The 22,291-nt window shown below is 38.9% G+C and overlaps 1 protein-coding gene across 3 annotated transcripts in view; it reads right to left on the bottom strand.

The window, feature by feature from the left end:
* Positions 1-22,291, bottom strand: part of SATB2 (SATB homeobox 2) — a 153,605-nt gene that overhangs the window by 97,336 nt on the left and 33,978 nt on the right. For all 3 annotated transcript variants that reach the window (XM_060781127.2, XM_060781137.2, XM_060781117.2), the window contains exon 3: positions 11,646-11,822. In XM_060781127.2, coding sequence (XP_060637110.1) covers positions 11,646-11,822 — 177 coding nt within the window. The remainder of the gene's footprint in view (positions 1-11,645; positions 11,823-22,291) is intronic.

Raw genomic sequence — 22,291 nt, 5'->3', positions numbered from 1 at the left:
CCCCCAAAAATATACAATTAGTGAAGTCATTTCTGAGCTATAATGGAGTCATAGGGTAAAAGATATTATCTTACAGCTGAAACTTCTTCACATTTGAATTCAGGTACTCATTAATTTCAAAAGCCTAACATAAATACTTTAAAGAATTCCAAAATGCAAAGGAAATTAATTCCTATATACACCACATTCTTACAAACTCTTAAGTTTACAGAAAGAGGGTTTTTTGGGTAGCAGAGGTATGAAGCAAACATGAGGGAAATAGCTCTGGATCCCAGTGAAAGCACCGTTTCTCATGTGCTTTCACAGAGATAATCGTTATATAAAATTTTAAGATCAACGTGTATTATACACTGACTGATTCACTGAATTTTTGTGTGTGTGTGTCAGGAGCAACTTAAGAAATTGCAAGTCGCTTCTGGTGTGAGATAATTGGCTGTCTGCAAGGATGTTGCCCGGAGGATGCCAGGATGTTTTGATGTATTACCATCCTTGTTGGAGGCCTCTCTCATGTCCCCGCATGGGGAGCTGGAGCTGACTGAGGGAGCTCATCCGCACTCTCCCTGGATTCGAACCTCCAACCTGTTGGTCTTCAGTCCTGCTGGCACAAGGGTTTAACCCATTGCGCTACCTTGGAAATTTAGAGACACTTGGGTGGGCTCTAAATTTCATCACCCACGCCTTGATTTCAGACCAGAAGTAAGACCAGATAGATATGCTGTCTATATATTACTCCAGTCTGCAATCTTGTTGTTTCATCTTGCACCACCCCCAGCTTCTGAGTTGGCTTCAAGGATAGCTTCACACCAAGTGCATTGCAATAGTCTAACCAGGGCCAGTATGTGAAAGCATTTAGCTAGATTATTCCTCTCTGGAAAAAACTGTGGCTGACAGCCAATCAAAACTGCCCCCAAACACTGAGCTCCCAGAAACAGACACAGAACTAGAAGTATTCCCAAGGTCACAGCTGCTTTTTCTTGGAGAATCCATTCATTTAGGATGGGTTTCTTATTCAATTATCAGTCCTACGAATTGTCTGTGTTCGGTTTACTGGGTATCATCCAGACCAGGGGTCCTCACAGAGGGCCAGGTCACAGTCCCTCAAACTGTTGGAGGGCCAGATTATAATTTGAAAAAAAAACATGACTGAATTCCTATGCACACTGCACATATCTTATTTGTAGTACAAAAACACTTAAAAACAATACAATAATTAAAATGAAGAACAATTTTAACAAACTTATTAGTATTTCAATGGAAAGTGTGGGCCTCCTTTTGTCACTTAATCATAAATATAATGGCTTTGCCACTAGTTCCACATACATATTGAAGAGCGGCTGGGGAAGGGGGGCAGGATGGAGTCTTATGATTCTAGAACTGGCCCTGTAGACAGGAGAGCAATCATCACAACACAGCACCCCCTATCCCTATTAAATATGTATACTATTTCTACATTCGACAATACATTTCTATGCTCTATTGAATGCTGTGAACACAAAACTAAGGTCTTACCTGTCATCAAATAATGGGATTCAGCCCCTAAAGAGTCCTCATGAAACCTAATGTTATGCATGCAGAACTATATTCATTATCCCAATAGGCTTTATGTGAAGCAGCCAGTCCACAGTAACCTTGAGAGCAGAAGCCGCTCATAGCAGTCCTCAAACACTGCAAAAACACAGCAAAATGTACTGCCAAAAGCAATGTCTGAAGACAGTCTGAGGGTCCAACACACAGGGGACAGAAAGTTAGAGAATATATGTAGGATATGGAAGTAAAATCTTATTTCAGCAACTCTCTGATTAGAACCGAAAACCTTTTAAGAATGAGCATTCAAAGTATTGCCCAGGCCACTACTGCAGGCCATCAGACTCAGCTGGGCACAGGCTTGCTCACCCCCCTCAAGAAAATCCCAGCAGATTTCAAGGATGCCACCATCATCACCCTCTTCAAAAAAGGGGAAAGAACAGATTGCAGAAACTATCAAGGTATCTTCCTTCTAACCTCCACTGGGAATATCCTCGCAAGAATCCTTGCAAGCCGCCTTCTGCCCCTCCCAGAATCCCAGAATGGCTTCCATCCCTCCAGAGGAACCATGGACATGATCTTCACTGCACAACAGCTCAAAGAAAAATGCAGGGAACAAAATCAACCTCTGTACATGGCATTCATTGATCTTGCAAAGGCATTCGACACAGTGAATCGCAGCGCTCTCTGGGCCATCCTCCAAAAACTTGGGTACCCTGACAAATTTGTGAACATCCTGCGGCTCCTCCATGATGGCAACAGTCTTGGACAGCAATGGCTCCCAAAGTGACCCATTAAAGGTGGAATCAGGTGTCAAACAGGGATGTGTTATTGCCCCAACCATATTTTCCATCTTCATTGCTATGAGACTTCATCTTGTTGATGGGAAGCTTCCCACCAGAATGGAAATCCTCTATCGGACAGATGGCAAGCTATTTAAGCTCAACACACTGAAAGCCAAAACCAAGGTTACAACAACATCTGTTATAGAACTCCAATATGCTGATGACAATGTTTTTGTGCACATTCAGAAGACCTACAAGCCACTCTAAACACCTTCTCAGAAGCACACAAGAAGCTTGACCTGTCATTGAACATTGAGAAAACCAAAGTGCTGTGCAAGCAGTCACCAGCCAATCCCTCTCCAATGCCAGAAATACAACTTAATGATATAACATTAGAAAATGTTGACCATTTCCACTACCCTGGAAGCCACCTCTCCACAAAAGTCAACATTGAAACTGAAATACAACACCGCCTGAGCTCTGCGAGTGCAGCATTTTTCTGAATGAAGCACAGAGTGTTTGAGGAGCGGGACATCCATAGGGATACCAAGGTGGTTGTTTATAAAGCTATTGTCCTCCCAACCCTGCTATACGCCTGCGAAACATGGACTAGCTACAGATGTCACATGCAACTCCTGGAACAATTCCATCTGAGTTGCCTCTGAAAAATCCCGCAAATCTCTTGGGAAGACAGGCGGACAAATGTCAGCGTGCTGGAAGAAGCAAAGACCACCAGCATTGAAGCGATGGTTCTCCACCATTAACTCCGCTGGACCAGCCACACTGTCTGGATGCCCAACCACCGTCTCCCAAAATCAGTTGCTCTACTCTGAACTCAAGAATGGGAAACGGAATGTTGGTGGGCAGGAAAATAGATGTAAAGATGGGCTCAAAGCCAACCTTAAAAACTCTGGCATAGACACTGAGAATTGGGAAGCCCTGCCCTTGAGCACTCCAGCTGGAGGTCAGCTGTGACCAGCAGTGCTGCAGAATTTGAAAAGGCACGAATGGAGGGCAAAAGAGAGAAACGTGTCAAGGGGAAAGCACACCAAGCCAACCCCAACTGGGACCGCCTTCCACCTGGAAACCGATGCCCTCACTGCGAGAGAAAATGCAGATCAAGAATAGGGCTCCACAGTCACCTACAGACCCACTGCCAGGACAATCTTACTCAGACAACTAGGGATCGCCTAAGTAAGTAAGTAAAGTAAGGTCTGCTCACAAGGACAACCTTACTCAAAAGTCCCCCTTAACCTTCATAAAGTTTGTTTCAGGGTTGAGGCATTTCATCTAGAAGTCAACAAAGCCCAAATGGTTAGGCACCTAGCTCTGTCAGACTGTGCAGTGGTTCACCTATCCCCAAATCAGAAATGGGGTTTTTGGTTTGCATGCTGCTCTCCCTAGAGCCAAGCATCTGACTCTCAGTTATTTGAAACAGATTGTTTCTTTAAGAAGTTCAATTCAAGGAACTCAAAGCTGTCTTCCAAAAAGAATTCCTCGGGGGAGGGGGGCATTGCCACAGCCTACTGATGGTTTAGCAGTAATGAAGCCCGACAGTATATTTGAACCATACTATTTTGTTATAGAAGTATTCTTGTTAAAGCAATGTTGTTAAAACAGTATAAGTTTTTCTTTCAAGTCTTAAAAATGATTTTCTCAGTCCCTCATCTGATAACCCCTCATGCCCAAAACTGGTGTTTGTGGCATGATGCTCAAAATAAATTATACCCCCCCCCCCCCCCATAATTTCAAATCATTTCAAATAATTCACAAAGAGCGCTGAAAAACTAGAGACTTGGAAAGACGCTGCACTGCCTGTTAACAATTTCTGGGCCAGGCAACATTTTAAACATGGTGTTTTGAATGCAAATACAGTGGGAGGCACCTACAAGTTAGCCCACTAATGATTTGTGTTAGGGCAGCAATGAGGAAAAGACCAACTGTGGCTAAACAGCAAACACATTACATGAATGAAATGTGGAAACAATTTAGCTAAGAATTATGAATGCCACACAACATTATTTTGCAATCTCATCTCTACAGTTAAACACTTTAAAACACATAGAAACCAAATTCTAATAAACAGATATAATTTATTACATAGAATGAAAAAATGCAGAGTTTTTAATGGAATATATTGAAAACTAGCTTAGGTACCTGGCAATGCCCAAGTTAGGGATTCTTTGGTTTTCAGTTTGAGGAACGATCCCATTAGAAAATGCATAAAGAGGTGTGAACTACAACTCCCAAAAGTGTGGGTCAATTCTCCGCAAACCCCGCCAGTATTCAAAACTGATCATACTAAGTATGTCTGCCAAGTATATTCCATATCCATCGTTGGTTGCGTTCAAAGTGCTCTTTGATTATGGGTGAACTACAACTCCCAACATTGTGGGTCAATTTCTCCAAAACCCCATAAATATTCTAATTTGATCATGTGGTGTAGATAATTGGCCAGATCCATCATCAGTGGGGTTCACAGGAGTTTCTGAAGGTGGGTTGACTGCAACTCCCATCATCATCTGTCATTGTCCCCCAAACCGCACGAGTATTTAAAGCCAGCCATAATGGGTCTGTGTGCCAAGTTTGGTCCAGATCAATTGTCAGTGCGGTTCACAGTGCTTCCTGGATACGGAATGAACTGCAATTCCCATCATCTTGGTGAATCTCCCCTAAACCCCACCAGTATTTTGGATTCGTCATAATGGGTATGTGTACCAAGTTTGACGCATATCCACTATTGGTGGGGTTCACGGTGCTCTCTGGATGTTGGTTGGACTACAACCCCAGCATGCTGCATGAGCCACCCCCCCCCAAAAAAACCCCCTCTCCAGTATTTTATGTTCATGATGGGGGGCTCTGTATATCAAGTTTGCTCCAGAGCCATAATTGGTGAAGTTCATAGCGCTTTCTGGATACGAGACAATAATTCTCATTGTCTAGAGCAGTGGTTCTCAACCTGGGGTCCCCAGATGTTTTTGGCCTACAACTCCCAGAAATCCCAGCCAGTTTACCAGCTGTTAGGATTTCTGGGAGTTGAAGGCCAAAAACATCTGGGGATCCCAGGTTGAGAACCACTGGTCTAGAGTCTATTCCCCCAAAATCTCACAAGTATTTTCTGATGACCATTGGGGGGGGGGGGGGGAGCTCTGTATACCAAGTTTGGTCCATATCCATTGCTGGTGAGAGACATGGGACTCTCTCCAAGAGGGAACCATTTTGGGAATTGCCCACAAACATAGATGCACATACATACACACACAAACGTATTTTCGCTTGAGGGGAGGGGAGGGAGGATACATGGGGTGCCATCAACAAATTAGAAATAACAAAACGTAACGTGAAAGAAAGGTAGCAGTAATCATTGTCAGCTTTACTATACTGATTTTTGTGATTGTGCAGTTACAATATTGAATTTGTCTGCAAAACTGTTATACACAAATCTCAGTGCTGACACCCACTGTCAAGTATTATTAGTATTGTAAGAAGTATTAAAATGTGAGTGCCTAAAATTATACAGTCACATGCTGGCCCTGTCTAAATTACAGTACATTTTAAATAAAGAACTTGCAAGTGAAGTATAAAGAAACGTGATAGTAGTCAAACAGGAATGTTAGCTGACATTCTATTAGGAATAAACATGTGTACGTTTCCCTTGTGTCAGTTTATGCCCTTGGGGGGGGGGGGGGCTCTCTGGAGGTTAGTCCTTCCTTCCTCCCTCTCCAACATCCAAAGCACCTCATAGGTTTATATAGCACTTGAAGCCCCCCTGCATGGCCACTGTGCCTCATGAGGAGCAAGCAGGATTTTGTAAGCATTTGAATTCATCAGAAGCAACAATAATTTCATAGGGTTAGTAAAGGAATATATTCAGTGGTTTTCCCAATTCCTTTCTCTAAGGCCCCTTCTACATTGCCATATAATTCAGATTTCCAGAGCAGATAATCCACATTATCTGAGTCTACACTACCATATAATCCATTTCAAAGCAGATAATCTGGAATTTATATGACAGTGTAGAAGGGGCCTGAGGGTCCTTCCACATGGCTATATAACCCAGAATATCAAGGCAGAAAATCCCACAATATCTTCTGTGACCTGGATTATCTAAGTCCACACTGCCATATAGTCCAGTTCAAAGCAGATAATGTGTTATTTTTTAAACTGTGTGGAAGGGGCCTGAGTCTTCAGTCAATGTCAGTCCTACTCATAATGCATTTCCCCACTCTTAACCTAAATAAATTTAATAATATCTACTGTGCTAATGCAAATTACAACATAATAGATCAACTGGACAGCTATTTTATCTCTCTCAGAATTTGCAGGCAAAAGAAGCATGGGGTGTTATTTAATTTAACAAATTTCCCATCGAATTATGTAATCTGGAAGTAAATTGCCAGTTTTACAGCCAGTATACATACACAAAAACACTCATATGCAATCTTTATATGTGAGCATTGACATGCAGCTAAATCATGCAGAAGTGCCTTTTTTAAAAAAAAAAAAAAACTTATCTAAGGTGCACCTCAATTTTCAAGACTCTGAACCAAAATAAGTATTTTCTGGCCAATGAAATGTGCAAAGGCAAAAAGTGCACTCTGTCATTTGGCCAAAAAAAGATCCTTAGAATCCCTTCTTTAAAAACAAGTGTTTGAACACCAAACCTTCCAGCGATGGAAAGGGAAGCCTTGGGGTGCATCTATGATAGAGAATAAATCCACTCTAACTGCCCTGGATCAATGTTATGCAATTATGTTGTTTTACAAGGCTTTCTCTTTCAAAGAATGTTGATGCCTCACTGAACTACAAATCCCAGAATTGTATAACATTGAGCCAAAGCAATTAATTTAGAGGTGATATCCCTCAAAGAGGAGCTCAAGGTGCAGCTCCTGAAGCAGCTTCCCCTTTGGCTTCAGCTCAGCACTAAGTGCCCATCCAGACAGCCCCTATATTGTGGAAACTTCAACAATAAAAAGGGGACTGTCCAGATGACGTTATGGCGAACCCGCAATTAATTTGCCACAAACCAGGAAAACCATGGTATGTGGTGAATTAATTAAGTAGTGGATTTATTTCATGACATTACGGTCTCCCAGAAATGACATGCCAGGAGAGCGGGGGAGGAGGAGCAAATTGAATAGGGAAAAAAACTTTGTTCATTTTGTTTTCCTCCAAGCAAATACTGAACAGATTGTTGGGAACATACAAATTCTACACCAAATATCTTTCAGTTCCAGCACTGCTGTGTTAATCAATTAAAAGGTGGATAATTAATTGCACATTTTAGATGGATTGTTTAAATAAACACATTTTGTCTCCTCAATTAATGTTTTTGCTGTTTGTGGGAGATGAATAGTTTCTCTTAAGTGACAGACAATGTACTTTTTAATGAGCAAAACTCGCACCTATTATTGTCTTTCACTTTTTCTTTTTTAAAAGACTTAGAACAATAGAAATTTTAATTTAGTAACCCATCCAAATGAGGTGGAAATTCAATGTGTCTCAGAACTATGGAAACTGTCTACAACTTGGAATATGGGTGGCAGCACCTATATCTGTGGAAGAGGTTTCGTAAGAGGGATTCCTTTTTTAATGTCCACTTTATTTACGTTGTTTACATTTCTCTCCACTTGGCTTGCATTATAGCCAGATGCATCAGTATGGCATATGTGTTCATTTTACAAAAGTGGTGAAGGGCCATTAGATCATGAGAGGGATGCATGTGGTCCAGATGCTTCTGAATGACAGCACACATGAACCATAGACAGCACAGCGAACAGTGAAGAATGACAGGAGTATTAGAGCTGTGCCAAGCTATATTCTTGTTATATTCTTTTCAAACCGTAGAGGACAATGATTTGACAATGACAATTTGGAGTTCAATGTCAAATCATTGTCCTCTCTTTTTCCCCCACATATACATTGCCTCTCTTGAAAGTTCACAAAATCCAATTTGTTCATTAAAACAGTACATTATCATAATTTCTTTCTGTCTTTCGGTCTGTCCTCCTTTCTTTCATCTCACTCCTTGCACAAGACCGGAAACTGGGTTCTTTTGCATAATTACATCAGAGCAGCTTTTCTGATCTTTGAAGAGTTGTGGGTTCGATATTACCTTAACAGTGTCCCCTTACATTGGCATTTTCAAGTTTATACTTCCAAAGTATGCCGTCTGCATATTTAAAAGGCAATTTTAAAAGATCCCTATGGGACCGCATTTTTGAGCTTACAGACTGGGCCAAGTGCAAGGTCTTGAACGTTATGTTTTATACTGTCTTTTTTATAGTAACACAAGAAAGACAGATTCCTGAGCTTGATGCTGGTAAGATTCTTCTTGGAGTGTGAACACAATAAGTGCAGCAGCTACTTATTTGCAGGCACCCTACCATACATTAAATTCGTACTGCTATTTTTAGCACCGGATTGTGGCGCAGCTGGCTGAGTGTCAGCTGAATTAAGATCACTCTGACCAAAAGGTCATGAGTTCGAAGCCAGCCCGGGCTGGAGTGGGTGTCCAGCCATTGTGTAGCCCGTTGTTGACCTTTGCAACCCGAAAGACAGTTGCATCTGTCAAGTAGGAAAATAAGGTAACACCTTGTGTGGGAGGCTAAATTTAACTAATTTATGAGGCCATAAAGAAAAAAGAATCCGGGGAATGTGGAATGCGGACGAACTTCATCGGTGTCGCTGATGGACGATGAAAAGCAGCAGCTCCCCTGGCGGCCAGAAGAAAGTTAAATAGCCTCGGTGTATTTGTGTGTTAAACATTGTTTGTCAAACTGGCATTGAATGTTTGCCATATATGTGTTGACTGTAATCCGCCCTGAGTCCCCTGCGGGGTGAGAAGGGCGGAATATAAGAACTGTAAATAAATAAAATAATAAATAAATTTACTTTTTATCTCTTAAAATTATATTTTAAAAGTGTCTCCTAAATCTTTGGCCAAATGGAAATTATATCATGTATTGTAGGCCACCATTTTATATATCTTATTCTTTAATCACATTTGACAATTTTAACAAATATTATTTCCCATTATTTATATTTTACAAGTTCAAACTTGCTTACTTATGCATGGTGTTCTCAGAGCTATTGCTCCCCTATATACTTTAGGACACAAGCAGCTTTTCCTATTAGAATCATAAATACAGATTGAATGAATCACACATCACACTTACGACCCACAAATGATTTTTTTGCAAGACTGGAGTTACACTTAAAAAATGTATCTGTTCAACTTATAAATAAATTCAAATTAAGAACAAACCTAAAAAACCTATCTTATTTGTAACTTGAGAATTGCCTGTAAATACAAATAATAGACCTCACCATAAAATGTGAACTATCATAGTTATGAATATTTTAAAGTCATCCAAAGGTGGTTAAAGGCTTCGGGATTAATAACCAACAGTCTCTGGGTCATGCCAGACACAAAATATCAAAACAAAAACAAACAAAAAAACATTGAAACTCCTTATAAAGCTACAGTATCCTAAAGTTAAAAAAACAATAGCTAATTTGAATCAAGTCTTTTTCCTAAATGTAATCTTCACACATTTCCACATGTGAAATACTCAGCTAATGCTGATCAGTAAATGGATGTGCATACTTCCATAAAGCACCTCTTCTTAGGACATCCTTCCCTTTGTGGATGCCAAGAATAATGCTTTGGTTGCTTAATTCAGAATGTTCCACATGTTAGCTCACAACATGTTGAGCTACTGTGTTAACCAAGATGGATAGTGCTGTCAAAGAGGAAGCTGGTTCACCATGACAGAAACAGTGGGATACAGTGACCTTTATATTCAGCAAGAAATGTTCTTAAAATGGCATGAAGGGGTTCTTTAAAACACTTTTTGAGGTTTTTATGTTTGATAAGTTAGGGCAGTTTTGATGGGTTCTATTGGTATGTGTATTTTATTTCTAATCACAAGCTTAAATCTCATCTCAAAGTGGACAAAGGAGATACTCTAATTAAAATCCCTTAAAATCTGCCTTATTAGTAGTCTATTTTCCAGGTTCCTTTCCCAAAGGTATTATATGTAAACCATTCGGATTGTTCATCTATGGTAGTAAAGCACCGACTCAAAATCTCAGTTGATTCTCAATATAATTTAACCGTTATTTTGAAACAAACATGCTTAGAAGTACAACCTTAAGTTAGTTTAACTATGCAAACCATCTTAATTCATTGGTCAAAGCAAACTAAGACAAGAAGGTTTTCTTTAACCTAGTACAAATAATTCAAAATTCCATCCAAAGTATTTACTAACATGCAAGAATGTATAATTTGAAGCAGGGGTGTGTGTGTTAGTATAATTATTTAGATTAACATTTTTTAAGTGTGCATGACATGAAAGGTAGCTTGATTGTCAGGTAGCAGACTTATAAAATATATTACTTTTTAAAAAATAGGAAACTTCAGCTTGAAAGCAAGATTTGCTATCTTCCACCATAGTCCCAGTGTTTCCAAAGGATGGGTCCTACCACATATGGAGGCAACTTCAAAAACCAAAGAAAAAATGCATCTTGTTTTGACTCATGCCAATTTAATCCACAATTAAGTGAACTGATTCAAACACAAATGACAATCAGCTCCAATTTCTTCAACTGGACAACAGCCTTTATTGAAGAGACAACTAACTTGCGAGGGAATGTTCAACTTTACAAAAAAAAATACAGATTAGTCTTCAAGTAAGCATATATGTTTAAAACAAAAAGCTACCCAGGTTGTTTTGAATTTGTGGTTCAAACCTCTCATTAGATATCGCAATTCATGTATTCAGTTCTGGACTGCTAGTTAAAAAGTCAGGGTTTTAAAATAGTTTTTTTTCTTTTTGAGCAGCTGCTCAAAGTTGGCATTCTTACAGTCTTAAATCTCTTCAGGTAATTTCAGTTAATTGTGAATAATTTGTCACAACAAGTAAGGATACAATTACAGTAAATATAAATGTAGCATTCTGCTGGTAAAAAGAAATGAATATTGCCACTGGGTTTTATATTTATCATAAACACCTGATAATGTATTGTAGTGTTAAAATATTATTTTGTAGTTTTTCCAATATGCTTTGGTCAAATGTACATGCAAACACGTTCTGTGATCTTCCCTTCTGGGGCTGATATTGTAACCCAAGCTGCAAATAGAATCTGAATCGAAATAGATTTTCTCAAAACAAAACTAAATGGGCAGATTTAATGTTTCAGCAAGATAACTTGAACAAAGATTAATTGTTTTTGAAATGTACTACTGGCTTTCATGTTGCTTTCAGAATGAGATCAGAGATCATGGAAGAACTTGCATGGTAGCAAACACTATCACAAGTTTTCATGAAGTACCTTGTGCCTGTGCCGCAGAGCTGTGAGAATATCCAAGAGCCAGGAGTGCAGTTTCCACCAGCTGACTAAAAAGCACATCTTTGCGAACCAGAACAAACTCTGCATGTTCTTCTCGATTATCATATTCGAGAGACGCGTCCAGTTGCTCCACCACACAAAAGACAGGGATCATCAAGCCTGGAGGAAGAGAGATTGTTGGATGCACAATTAGAAAACAAAAGAATAATTTTGTGTCAGACTAAGATCTATTTAAAGCAGTGGTTCTCAACCTGTGGGTCCTCAGATGTTTTGGTCTACAACTCCCAGAAATCCCAGCCAGTTTACCAGCTGTTAGGATTTCTGGGAGTTGAAGGCCAAAACTTTTGGGGACCCACAGGTTGAGAACCACTGATCTAAAGCAGGGGTCCTCAAACTTTTTAAACAGAGGGCCAGGTCTCAGTCTTTCAAACTGTTGGAGGGCCAGATTATAATTTGTAAAAAACATGGATTCCTATGCACACTGCACATATCTTATTTGTAGTGCAAAAAAAAAACCACTTTAAACAATACAATAATTAAAATGAAGAACAATTTAAACAAATATAAACTTAATAGTATTTCAATGGGAAGTGCGGGCCTGCTTTTGGCTGATGAGATAGGATTGTTGTTGTGTGCTTTCAAGTCGTTTCAGACTTAGGTTGACCCCGTGCGAGGGCCGGGTAAATGACCTTGGAGGGCCGCATCCAGCCCCCAGGCCTTAGTTTGAGGACCCTTGATCTAAAGGATACAGTTTCTGGCAAAAGACAACTAAATGTAATTGGGAAGTCCAAGAGGGGCTAAATGCACTTTGCCATACACCAATAGTATATGATTGTGTGTGTGTGTGTGCCTTCAAGTTGCCTGGCAACATATGGTAATCCCATGAATTTCACTGTGTTTTTTTAGGGAATGAATACTTAGATATAGCTTGGCCATTTCCTTTTTCTGAAATATAGCCTGTAGCACCTAGTATTCATTGGCTGGTTTCTATCCAGCTACAAACTAGGCTGACCTGGCTTAGCTTTCAAGTATCCATGGATAAATTGCCTTTGAATGTGTATATTCCACTTAGCGGAGAAAGCAAGTTCCTATTTGAGTAGTCAGGATCCAAAGAGAGTAAACATATGAGGAAACTGAGGGCCCTTCTACACTTACCTAAAACCCAGGAGGAAGCGAGTTAAAATAACCTGCTTCCTCCTGGGTTTGAGTCCTCACCCCCCCCCCCCACAACCCCAGACTTTCCCTCCTCCCCCTCCTATGAGTAAGGAGTGGGGAGAAATGGTGGGTGCCTTCATGGGCCTTCTGGCTCCAGGAGCCCAAAGAACCAGGATGGCAATGAGAATTGACCCCAAGAAATCAATCCACAGGATCAGCAACTCAACAGACCCGGACATTTCAGTGAGGTCCAGTTCTGATGAGGTGTTTTATTAATCCAAAGTAAACTGGGAAAACCCAGTTAACTTTGGATTAATCCTAGTTTACCCGAGACATCATTTAGATGCCTCAGAAACCCGTCACCTATCATGGGTTTCTGTATAGAAGAGGCCGAAAACCATTCCCTCCACATGCATTTCCATCTCTCTCTTCAAACAGGCTTATCTTCTAAAGAAAAGAGTTTAAAAATGAGGAGGTGGTACAAAAGAGAATGCCATAATTTGAATTACACCTCCAAATGGTAGGGAACTCTAAGATGTCTCTCCAGAGAGTATTTGATTGATTATTGAGAGTATGTGATCTTTCAAGTAACTGGAGCTCAGAGGGTTTATTGCCACAGAATAGCTGCATCTTGTTGAAGAGGACTTGTTTTTCTATCCTCTATTCAAAGCACTTCTACAGGAGTCATTAAGGATTAATAAACAGATTATGAAATGGGCTTTCAAAGGCAGTTATATCATTGTGAGTCATTTAACATAAATCAAACATATTACAATCAATATTGGTTTACCCTGCCATCAACTTGCTAAGACAAACTCGCCATAAATCAAATATATTATTCATTACATATATTGTATTTAATTGTGTAAAGTGCTTTCCAAGCCTGTAGATTTCACTCTCAGAAGACTCTAGTTAAAAACATCACTAATTATTTTATAGATGCGGACTACAGATTAGAAAATACAAATGGTTATGATAACCACTGATATTTCTTCTTTACATTTAACTTGAATCCACTTCTTGTCCCACCCCACCCCACTCAAATTTTAGTATAGCTGACAGCACTTGATATTCACAACACCTCCCAGTTGTGATGCAAATTCAAACCATCTGACAACAGCAGCAACTACACCCTTTTAGCTTTTCGCATGCTCCAAGATAGGCCTGTACAATAGGGTTGATTAGGTTTGATCAGAAATTGAAATTTGGAAAAAAAACATACAAATTTAGACATTCAAAACAGGTTTTGAACAATGCAGGAAAGATTGGGGGGGGGTCCAAATTTGAACCTCTTACCCATTTTTGGGGGAATTATTCTGTAATGTTTGGATGTCTCCCAAGCTTTTTTTTAATGTTTACAACCATTAAGTAACTTTGGTAAAACCAAAAAAAAGCATAAAGTAAAGCAAGGGAACTTTTAAAATATCATTCTTTCAGCTGGCTTCCAGAAGGGATGTGTTGGGCAAGGCTAGTCACAGCCATCTTAACTGTAATTTGGGAAGGCCAGGCCTCCAATGGTAGAGATTGCAAAAGGCCTTGATGTTAAACTACATTTCCCACAATGCACGCCTGCTGAATGATGATGGCTGAAGGACCCAAAAATAGCTGTCAGTAGCAGTCTTTGTCTAAATATAAAATAAACTGATTGAATCTACAAAGGAGTCTAAAGAAAGCAAGCAATAAACAACTTTTGCAAAGCCAAGAAAAAATAAACTGCTTTTAAAAACAATTCTTTTACTTTGGCCTGATTACCATGAACAAGGCACTGGGGTAGCCAGCCACAGCCTGCCAGCCAGCCCTTTATAGTCAGTAAGTAATGATAAAATAAAATAAAATGATTGATTGCATCTGCAAATAGGAATAAACAGATGGATATTTCTCCATCCGTTTATTCCTATGAATGTCAGGAAAGTTTGGATGGTGCCTTTCTGCCCAGAAGAAGGCGGTCAGTCTAGATGTCCCTTGATGAGGTCTGTACTATGATTTTTGTTCCCCACCAATTTAACACAGTTTGTGCCACACAAACAAAGTTTCTGAAGTAGAACAACTGCTTTCAAAGTAAAGACTACCCAGTAAAACAGGAAATAACACTTTCAAACCAGGAACAGATTTTCTTTATTATTAAAAATGTTTTTTATAAACATTCATCATGATTGGTCTAAAAATGAGGGAGGGAGAATCCCCTGAAGTTTCCCCAGTGCCAGTGCTTTTTCCCTACTGTGCATGTGCGTCCACAATAATGAATTGATTCGGAAGTTTCGGAAAGTTTTGATTTTTTTAAAAAAAATTCAGAAGTGACTTTAGAATCAAATCACCAGCCCCTCTACTTTTGAACTGAGTTTTGAACCATTTTTTTTATCAACCAAGCCTACTGCACAACATGTGGCTCCCAAAGGGCTTCTGTGTAGCCATAAAAGTGGGCCTCAGAACAATGTGTAATGTCTTTCAACATAATTATATTTTTAGTAAAAGTAAAGTCTAGTCAAGTCTGACTCTGGGGAGTGTTGCTCATTTCCATTTCTAAGCCGAAGAGCCAGCATTGTCCATAGACATCTCCTAGGTCATGTGGCCAGCATGACTGTTAACTTTCCACCAAATTTCAAACTGCTAGGTTGGCAGAAACTGGGGCTAATAACTGGAGCTCATCTCATCTCACAGATTCGAACCACCGACCTTCCAGACACCAAGTTCTGCAGCTTAGCTGTGCCACCACAGCCACAAAATATATCTTTACCACACTATTATTCTACTACAACTAGAATTTAACATTCTCCATATAGCTAAAATAACCCCTCAAAAATTAGTTCACAGATGCCCAAAATTTACTTCTCAAATCTTATCCTCAAAGTTGTGTTCTATTTATATTTAAACAAATTTCTACATTTTGGTTAGCTTTCCTCAAGGGGAACTTGCAAATAAAATGACCCTTGTCTTTTCGGATCTTAATGGAATATTGAACATTAGAATGGGTTTGCTAAATGAAAAATAGGCTCCTTACACATCTTTTATAACCTAATTCCTTATCATGCTAGTAGCCACTGCAATAAAGTGCATGTTCAGTATATGTGTGTGTAAGAGTGGATCTACACTGTGATATAAAATCCAGATTATTCACTCTGAATTGGATTATATGGCAATGTAGACTCATATATTCCAGTTCAAAGTAGATACTGTGAATTATGTGCTTTAATAATCTGGATGATATGACAATGTAGATCCCGTCTAGAGAAAAAAGTACTTGCCTGGCTCTACTCTCTATGTTTAATTCCTCCACTTGTTAGGAGAGTGTGATAAAACATGATACACAGAAGATTCCTTTTGGCCAATGCCCCCAATGTATGCATGCTTTATGGAGGATGCTCCTATGCTAATTTGAGAGCATCCCATGCAAACATCATAGAGAAGCAGTTTAGAAAAATTAGAGAAATTTAGAAAACTATTTTCTGTTGATAACTGGCTGAAAACCATAATGGGCATTTTAATGCTGGTTAACATAGTGCTTATGATGCTGAGAAAGAGAATCTGTTCCAGCTCCTTGATCGTTTTGGCTGCATTTTTCTGCACATTTTCAAGCAATTTAGTATTTGTTCTGTGATGCAATAAACAGCATTCCAACTGTGGCCTTGCTACAGATTTGTAAAAGAGCAAGAATTGGCAGGGCTCCCCGCCACCCCCCCCCCCCCCAAATTATCTTGTTATGTCCAAAACAGAATGTGTGTTCTCTACAGCAGCCATATACTGGATCAACACTTTTACTGACAATTTCCACCACAACACCATAATCTTTATTAGACAGTCAACAACAGCATATATGAAAAATTGGGTTTTTTTTAAAAACTTTATTTGCATCATTTTACATTTGCTTACATGGAACCATATTTGCCTTTTTAAATTGCCACCACACCAGCGTGGTCTCACGGAAAACAAAAATAACCAAACTAAAGCTATAATAGGACAAATGAGGACACAATGTGACTCATTGTAAAAAAAAAAACACTAATGCTAGGCAAAGTGATGTTTATGTAAGATACAGACAAAAGCTCATACAAGCAGTCCTGAAGTTAAGAACAGCATGGGTTCTGCAGGTTTGCTCTTAATTTGAATTTGTCTACTCAGCTAACAAGGTGTTGTCCGTCCCAAAATAAGATGTCAACCCATTATTAAAGAATTGCTGATTATCAACACTAAGGCCCCTTCTACACTGGCATATAAAATCCAGATTATCTGCTTTGAACTGGATTATATGACAGTGTAGATTTATACAGTATAATCCAATTCAAAGCAGATAATGTGGATTATTTGCTTTGATAATCTAGATCAGGAGTCCTCAAACCTTTTAAACAGATGGCCAGGTCACAGTCCCTCAAACTGTTGGAGGGCCGAATTATAATTTGAAAAGAAAAAAGAAAAAAAGAATGAATTCCTATGCACACTGCACATATCTTATTTGTAATGCAAAAGACATTTAAAAACAATGCAATAATTAAAATGAAGAACAATTTTAACAAATATAAACTTATTAGTATTTCAATGGGAAGTGTGGGCCTGCTTTTGGTTGATGAGATAGGATTGTTATTGTTGTGTGCTTTCAAGTTGTTTCAGAGTTAGGTTGACCCGGGGAAATGACCTTCGGACCTCGGGCCATAGTTTGAGGACCCCTGATCTAGATTATATGGCAGTGTAGAAGGGCCTTAGACTGCAAGTCCACTGAAATTCATGCCCTAAGAGATACTATTGTATACATTTTCTTTTGGGGTTATCTACCGCAATTTTTTTTACAAAGAAACATAGTTTCCTCTACCTGACTTTGTGATCCGAATTTCTTTTCCCTCTACTTTTTTCCTTTTCTTTGTGGAAGTAAATGGGGAGAGAGGGGGAGAGAGAAATTCATATTCGCTTTTTCTTCTTTTTTAAAACAAATATCCAGTCCTTAGTCTTCAAAACTATTCAAGTACTATTCCCACCACCAGGAGGAAACCTCATCCTAATTATAAGCAAGTAAATTCAAATGGCTACAAGTGTGTATTTTAAAAATATGCACAATACGTTTTAGTCAATGGATAAATGAATAACAATTTTCACATTGAAAAAGTAAAACTACAATATATGTCTTTCTATGCAGGAGGAGAACAGAAGGATGCACTCAAGCCAATGTGAAATTTAGATGAGATAGGAATTCTGCTAAGATTCCAAGAGATGCAAATAGAATGAAATTGATGTTTTCATATCCCTAGAATTAGCACCATAACCCCACACTTAATTTATAATACAGAACATCCATTACTTGCTGATAACAATGAATATAGCAAAGTGGCAAGAGAACACAGAGTTAGAGAAAGGGCCATGCTTTACAATAAAGAGATATTCACTATTTTGATTTGAGAACCTCTTAGTAAAGGTACTTTGTTCTGCCATCTCGGTCCATTGTGTTTTCATTCCCTCACCTTGATCCCTTAGAGGAGGGAAGCTGTACAATTATGCTAATACAATGTGATGATTACCAAGTGAGGTCACAATAAAAGTTGTTTTGCTGTAACTACAGAGTTTGTGCTCTAACAAATTCTTGTGTAACTTATTATCAAGCAAGGATTTAGAAGACTTGTACTATAGCATTGTACTATCAAAGGTTCTCAATTTGGAGATCACTATTATAAATATAATGCTTCTTAAGTTTCTTTGAGATTGTTTCGCATTACATATATATATTCTTCTGCTAGTGAAGTCCACAAAATTGAAAGCCAATGGCAATAGATCAAAAGCACCACAATAACACACAAAATACCAAGTATAAAACCTACATTCAATCATTTAATATGAAATTATGAAATTATCTCCCTGTGGGTTTGCAGAGATCTGGGATTATCAGTGCCTCGCCCTTTCCTTTTCTAATTAATTAAATATTATCCATGGATATTATTTAGATTTTGACTGAATAGTTAACAGATATTTTATCATCTAAAAATGATCTAAAGGTCTGACTAATCACAAGCTGCAATTAGTCTAATATGGAAGCAAACAATTCCAAACCTAATCTCACAGCCATATAAAACAGAAAATACTGAAGTGTATGGTGGAGCAGCAGGTTAAATCACTGAACTTGATGACCAAAAGGTTGGCTGTTTGAATCCAGGGGATGGGGTGAGCTCCTGCTGTTAGGACCAGCTTCTGCCAACCTAGCAGTTTGAAAACATGCAAATGTAAATAGATCAACAGTTACTGCCTTGGGAGGAAGGTAATGACGCTCCATGCAGCCATGCTGACCACATGACCTTGGAGGTGTCTATGGACAACGCTGGCTCTTCGGCTTAGAAATTGAGATGAGCACCACCCTCCCAGAGTCAGACACGACTAAACTTAATGTCAGGGGAAGCCTTTACCTTTACCTATGAGACCAAAGTTGCAAAGCTACATTATATTATAGTGGTGTATGTAAGGAGCCAAAGTGGCACCTTTGTGCCAGCTGAACTGCTGATCTGAAGGTCGGTGGTTCGAATCAGTGAGATGGGGTGAGCTTCAGTCTGTCAGCCCCAGCTTCCCATATGAGGACATGAGAGAAGCCTCCCACAGGATGGTTATGTTGTCCTCTGGGCAATGTCTTTGTAGACAGCCAATTCTCTCACACCAGAAGCAACTTGTACCCACTATGTATTATGGATATATATATACAAAGCAAAGTTATTTATGTTTGAGTTTTAAAGCAGAGGTGGAAAACCTTTGATCTGCAATGTTTTGGACTTCAGTTCCATTAGGCTTTCACCATTGGTCATGCTGGCTGAAATTTCTGGAACAAAGATTCTAAAACACCTGAAAGGTCAGAGGTTTCCCACCCCTGTCCTAAAGCAAGCCTTCAGTTTTCATTATTTTCTGATATTCTTTGAAATTCTACAATACAGTAACAAAAATTAAGCATGTTAATGCTTACAGGTCATTTGTCTTTGCTTACAGATCATTTCAGTGTAGTAAATGACAGAAAAGATTTAGAATTTCATACATTAAATTGATGTTAACTCAATTTCTTCACACTGATTTCAAGACATACACAAAATCTGATTATATTTGGTGAAGTAATGACTATTAGCAACGACTGGATGGTATCTGAAAAGTAAAATACTAGCACCACCATGACATTAATACTTTTTATTATAACTATTTTTAAAGAGGATCTGACACTTTTGATTCACTTAGAAACTAACTGAAACAAAAAAAAAACCCACTATCTACACATATTACTTTGAAACAAATACAGTTTTTATACATGTCAATATGAAACTGTATAAAGAACACTATATTGTGGCTCTGTCCAAAATCTGTTTAACAGGGGGGACTAAACATTCCTTCTCTCTCCCACTCTGCCCATAGCACACTGAACTTTGGGAAGCAAGCCAACAGTGTTTTATGAGCTATTTGCTTCAAAATATGGTGTTAAAAAGAAAGTAAAACCAAAATATACTTAGTCCATGAATATTTCTGTTTAGTTGAAAATGATTATTTTTTTAGTACATGACTTGTTCCTGTGTTAATATTACATGAGCAGCTTATCTGAATTAGATGTATTCAGATTCAGCAAGAATTTCCCGTTCTAGATGGATGACTATAACGTCACAGTGCTAGAGTTTAAATTTCTGTGTTTTTATCATGTAGAAATATAGGCCTTTGATTGGAGGAAAAATACTTCACATGTAGACTACATATTGCTATCTATTCTTGTGGCATGCTCTCAATTAAGTAGCTATAAAAAGGTAAAAATTTCCCCTTGACATTATTAAGTCGAGTTGAGTCTGACTCTGGGGGGCGGGGTGCTCATTTCCATTTCTAGCCGAAGAGCTGGTGTTGTCCATAGATGCCTCCAAGGTCATATGGCCAGCATGACAGCATGGAGCGCCATTACCTTCCCACCAGAGCGGCACCTATGGATCTACTCACATTTGCATATGTTCAACTGCTAGGTTGGCAGAAGCTGGGGCTAACAACGGGAGCTCATCCCGCACCACAGATTTGAACCGCCGACCTTTCAGTGAGCAAGTTCAACAGCTCAGCAGTTTAACCTGCTGTGCCACCATGGGTCCCGAATTAAGTAGGTACTTACTATCAATTTGATCAACAATCCATAATATGGATGTTACTAATTGTTTAATACTGCTTCCACCTTATTATTTCAGCGTGTTTCAAGACTAAACAAAAGCTGTTTCTTTTCTGAAGGAACTTTGAGCAAGAAAAGTGGAGGAGAGGCAACTCAAAGGGTCGATTTAATTTCAGAATGACAATACAATTTATATTTCTTTTTAAAAAATACATTAAAATTATAAGGGTGCTGTGAGGTAAGAAATTCAGGATAGATCAAAGGAAGTATTCTATCATACAATGCAAACTTGAGATACATTGCCACAAAAGGTAGTTATGACTATCAGCTTTGATCTTTTCAAAAGAACATTGTATAAATTCATGAAGACTATGGCTATTGATGGTTACTAGTTGTCAGAATGGATACTGGAAGCCACAGGGAGGAGGGAGCAAGCTTGTTTTCTGCTTCCTTGGAGACTAGGACGCGGAACAATGGCTTCAAACTACAAGAGAGGAGATTCCATCTGAACATTAGGAAGAACTTCCTGACTGTGAGAGCCGTTCAGCAGTGGAACTCTCTGCCCCGGAGTGTGGTGGAGGCTTCTTCTTTGGAAGCTTTTAAGCAGAGGCTGGATGGCCATTTGTCAGGGGTGATTTGAATGCAATATTCCTGCTTCTTGGCAGGGGGTTGGACTGGATGGCCCATGAGGTCTCTTCCAACTCTTTGATTCTATGATTCTATGACTGATAGCTTGAAAGAGTGGAGGCAGCATTCGTCTGCATATCAGTGCAAAAGACGATGCTCCCACCCTCACGTCTACCTCTTTTTTTTAAAAAAAAAGTATCAAACAAGAAACCCTCTAAAAACTTTATCCTTTCTCAAAACAAAAAACTATTCTTTTTGTTTCAGACTGTAGGCAGCTTGTTTTCAAGTATAGAAAAATCTGATCAGGAGATGGAATATAAGAAGTAAATAACTTGCATCAAGAAGAGAGACGGCTGCATTTGAATTTGAGGAATACAGGGAATTCTTGTACACTACAACAGCCTATTGTGCTGTAAAATGCATGAGGATGAGAAAACAATATGAATCCCTGCATGTGGCTAGTGTGTGCTAAGTGGACTGCATTATGCCCTGAATCAGAGAAACCCTGCCCCAAATGTCAACCTTATATTTTCTTCTAATCTCCAACATATGTGAAGTTATGAACAGCAGTCAAAAATCAAAGATAAGAAAGAGTTTATTTTGTTTTAAGAAAGCCTCAGGAAAGACAGTTAGTCTTGGTTTTCCTAATTTTTTTCTCCCAGATAAAAAAGTAACTGCGACGTCCAGCTGTTTCATGTTAATTTTTCTGATCAATAGCGGCAACTCTCAGGATAAAAAAGAAGTCACAGAGAAATTGTTAACAAAC

Source organism: Anolis sagrei, chromosome 1 (genome assembly GCF_037176765.1).
Source record: "Anolis sagrei isolate rAnoSag1 chromosome 1, rAnoSag1.mat, whole genome shotgun sequence".
Classification (NCBI taxonomy): domain Eukaryota; kingdom Metazoa; phylum Chordata; class Lepidosauria; order Squamata; family Dactyloidae; genus Anolis; species Anolis sagrei.
This window is presented reverse-complemented; position numbering and strand designations above follow the sequence as displayed.